General features: G+C 39.0%; 1 protein-coding gene across 1 annotated transcript in view; it reads left to right on the top strand.

Annotated features, from left to right (window-relative positions):
- The window catches only part of POLA1 (DNA polymerase alpha 1, catalytic subunit), a 308,279-nt gene that overhangs the window by 30,388 nt on the left and 274,128 nt on the right, over positions 1-3,763 (top strand). The window contains exons 11-13 of the mRNA XM_007446575.1: positions 1,198-1,310; positions 2,014-2,130; positions 3,349-3,423. Coding sequence (XP_007446637.1) covers positions 1,198-1,310; positions 2,014-2,130; positions 3,349-3,423 — 305 coding nt within the window. The remainder of the gene's footprint in view (positions 1-1,197; positions 1,311-2,013; positions 2,131-3,348; positions 3,424-3,763) is intronic.

Below are 3,763 nucleotides of genomic sequence, written 5' to 3'. Positions count from 1 at the left end.
TTTTTTTTTTTTTTTTTTTTTTTTTTTTTTTTTGCTGTATGCGGGCCTCTCACTGCTGTGGCCTCTCCCGTTGCGGAGCACTCCGGACGTGCAGGCTCAGCGGCCATGGCTCACGGGCCCAGCCACTCCGCGGCATGTGGGATCTTCCCAGACCGGGGCACGAACCCGTGTCCCCTGCATCGGCAGGCGGACTCTCAACCACTGCGCCACCAGGGAAGCCCTGGAGTCCTTTCTTGATGGCCATGTTTAATGAACAATGGCTTGATGTCCAGAAAGGCTTGGTTTACCACTTTGTGGTCTACGTTACTTAGGGATCTCAAAAGGATTTGGTTACTAGACCCCATTTGTTAAACTGAAATAGTAGAGGAGGAACATTACAAATGCTAGCCAGCCAGATGTCTTCAGTAGTCTGTGAGGTGGAAAGGGTGGAATAGAAGATAATAGTTTAGCCCTATTAGGAGATACTTACTATCATATGGAATAAGATGTGAGATGAATTATGTTTTTCCAAAACACAATTTTACATACAGGAGAATACTGATATACCATGCATAGTTATCCTTACACATGAATGTTAATTTTTATTGGTAAGTACAAGCTAGAAAGGAGTTTAGTATTATATTTTCAGAGTTCTCATAAAAGGTTTAAATACGAGTTTTGTTGGAGAATAAGTTGCTTTTTTTGTTTCTCTTAATGTGGGTAATCCTGGTTCTAGGGAAAATGTCCTTTTTTTCCTCCTACACTGATCTAGGATGTCTCCCTAGTTTTCGAGGTCTGTCTACATTGAGCCGGGATGTCTCTCTGATTCCCCAGCGGTTTCTACACTGACCTAGGGTGTCTCAGTAGTTATCCGGGTGTTTCTACTCAGGCCTCGGATGTCTCCCTGATAACTGAGGTTTGTCTCTATTTACCTGGGATGTCTCCCTAATTCTAGGGAAAAATGCTTCCACCAAGTTAGAGAATCATTCTGTTCCCTGTCCTCCCAGTGGTCACAGGTTTTACTGGTGTGATATTGTCATGGCATAGGTACTGAGTAAAGGAACTAGTTTTTGGGATTGGACAGCAGATCCATTTGCTGTAAGAAATGACTTACCAAAGCATAAATGTGTGGACACATTCAGTGAGCTTTTACGTCGTCCCTTTAATGTGATATAATTGAAATGTTTATTTTCTCATGGTTTTTCCTTATTCTTGTAGGTGTGGTGTTTCTATTTGGCAAAGTTTGGATCGAATTCGCCCAAACCCATGTGAGCTGTTGTGTCATGGTGAAAAACATTGAGCGAACGCTCTACTTCCTTCCCCGTGAAACGGTAAACCTTAGTAGATAGCTTCTAATTCCAAGTGTATTCTGTCTTCTGCCACCAACCCTGTCCTTTGACAGGGCTGTGGATTATCTGCAACCTTTCTTATTGCCTGCCTCGTGACCACTGATTGTCAGCAGCTCCATTAGACATTGGGAGAAGTGGAGTGATACACTATCTGTTTTTCAACTTGTTAGAGCATAAAAGTGCCTGAGTTTCAGTACATAATGCTGTCTCCCCACCCCCACTCCCCATTTCCATAATTATTGGGGTTGGGAGTTTATGACTCTAAAATATGACATGGCGTTTGGCCCAGTTTTCATGGTTTTGTTATTTCCTCCACAGCCATTTAACAAGGTCAGTTCCATTTGCTCCTCCTTTTTATTAGGACTTAACATCCACACTCCCCTCTCAACCCCAGCTGTTCCCCATCTCAGTTGAACTGTGAAGCGTCTTGGTCAAGATTTACACTATTCTCCCATTTTGTAGGATTGATCATCTTTATCTCTGGCTTTTATGATGCCATTGGGAGGACTTGGGTGTTGGATTTAGTACATTTTTGGGTCCATTTGTATCTTTGAACTCACCTTATTCTATTAAATGTTTAAGTACGTGAAGATGAAAGTTGATTTAGGCTTGGGTTTCTGGTGGTTGAAAAGATCTTATGTACAGATATTTTTTCTCCTCCCCTCCCCTCTCCATGGGAAAGCAGAAAATTGATCTAAATACAGGGAAAGAAAGTGGAACTCCAGTTACAATGAAGGATGTTTATGATGAATTTGATGAGAAAATAGCAGCAAAATATAAGATTATGAAATTCAAGTCCAAGGTTTGTATTTGGTGATAATTTTTTCAGGTCTATATATTGGTTGTTTGTTAATTTCCTGATTTAGCAAATAGTTATTGCATATCTTTTTGCAAAATGCCTTCTGTGTGGCTATAATTCATTCAATGGAAATTTCATAGATAGCAATGTAAAACCAATATGTTAGATTTATAAAAATATTTATTCTTTCTCCTTAAACTGTGTATAATGTTCATTAATTTGAATAAAAAGGTAACATTAGCAAAGTAATTGCTTCCAGTACTTGAAGCATAGCTTGTGTTCTTATTCTTAGATGGAGAAGAAACTGTTCTGGTCTTGTTTACATTGGTTATTACCAAGTTGTCTTGGTCAGAAGGTTAAATCTTTAAAAGTCAGGGTCTGTGATGCAATTTCTGATAGAACAAAGTTCTTCTATTCATGTGATACATATTGATCAGTTGTCTTCATTTTAGTGAGATATTGATGCCTTTGGCCATAGTTGTGGGGCTGTGAGTTCCTCAGCACACTGGCTATATTAACAGTGATTGCAGTAAAGGGAGGATTGAGTTGCTCAAGATGAGGCTAACCATCTGAACTATTTGAGCTTTTTGACTTGTGGCTGATGGATCAGGTCTCTAAAATTCTAGAAGCATTGTGGTGCAGTGGTGAAGAGCATAGGTGCTCAGACTAGACTGCTTGTGCTTTAAGTCCTAGCCCTACCACTTCCTGGTCTGTGACCTTGAACAAGTGCTGAGTGACTTCTCTGGGCCTGTTTCTTCACCTGAGAAATGGGGCCTTATTTCAAGAGCTGTTGGAAGGGTCAAGTCAATTAATTGGGATTAGTGATTACAACAATCATTGGTACATAGCAAGCACTCAGTACATGTGAGCTATGATTATAATGTTTATCATTAATTTTTCTAGCAAGATGGAGTTGCTTGGTATCAAAGAGTAGCAAATAATTTAGTGCATTGACATTGTAAACGTTTTTAATGTTTTATTACCTCTCTTGAATGCAAATACTTCTAAGTTCTCTAGTGTCCAAAAGAAGTCTTTTTAACATTTTGTCACTGGCTATTTTAGTCCCAGTTGAGAGGGGGAAAAGGCGCTTTTTTGGCTTTATTTACCTTTGTGTTCCATAATGATTAAATACAGAGACATGCGTTGTGTATGTAATGCTTGTCAATTTAATTTGTGAAAAGTTTTTTTATCTTAATGATTTTTAAATACCAACTTACCCAGGCAGTGGAAAAGAACTATGCTTTTGAGATACCTGATATTCCAGAGAAATCGGAGTACTTGGAAGTTAGATACTCGGTAAGTCAAACAAAGTAAATGAATGGATTTTGCTTGAAAATGGCATTTTCCTATTTTTGAAATTTCAACTGGCTTTCAATTAGGAGTATTGGCAGGGCTCTTCAAGCTTACAGTTCACTGAAGTGAACTTATAGTCATGAATAATTAAAATGAATAAAATGAATTTAAATATGTAGACTATAGGTTGCACTGCCTTTCTCTGCTTTCAAGTATGCATCTTTACATAAATAAGTTGAAATTGCACAACTGTTTGTCAAGTGGAATGAATGCCACAAGATGGAGTTGGACATCATTAGCCTGTTGAAGTGTCCCTCTGAGCAGTGGAAAGGTGAGAGAAGAG

The sequence above is a fragment of the Lipotes vexillifer genome, unplaced genomic scaffold (assembly GCF_000442215.2).
Source record: "Lipotes vexillifer unplaced genomic scaffold, Lipotes_vexillifer_v1.1 scaffold1086, whole genome shotgun sequence".
NCBI classification, from domain to species: domain Eukaryota; kingdom Metazoa; phylum Chordata; class Mammalia; order Artiodactyla; family Lipotidae; genus Lipotes; species Lipotes vexillifer.
The sequence above is the reverse complement of the archived record's forward strand: the minus strand, read 5'-3'. Positions and strand labels throughout refer to the sequence as shown.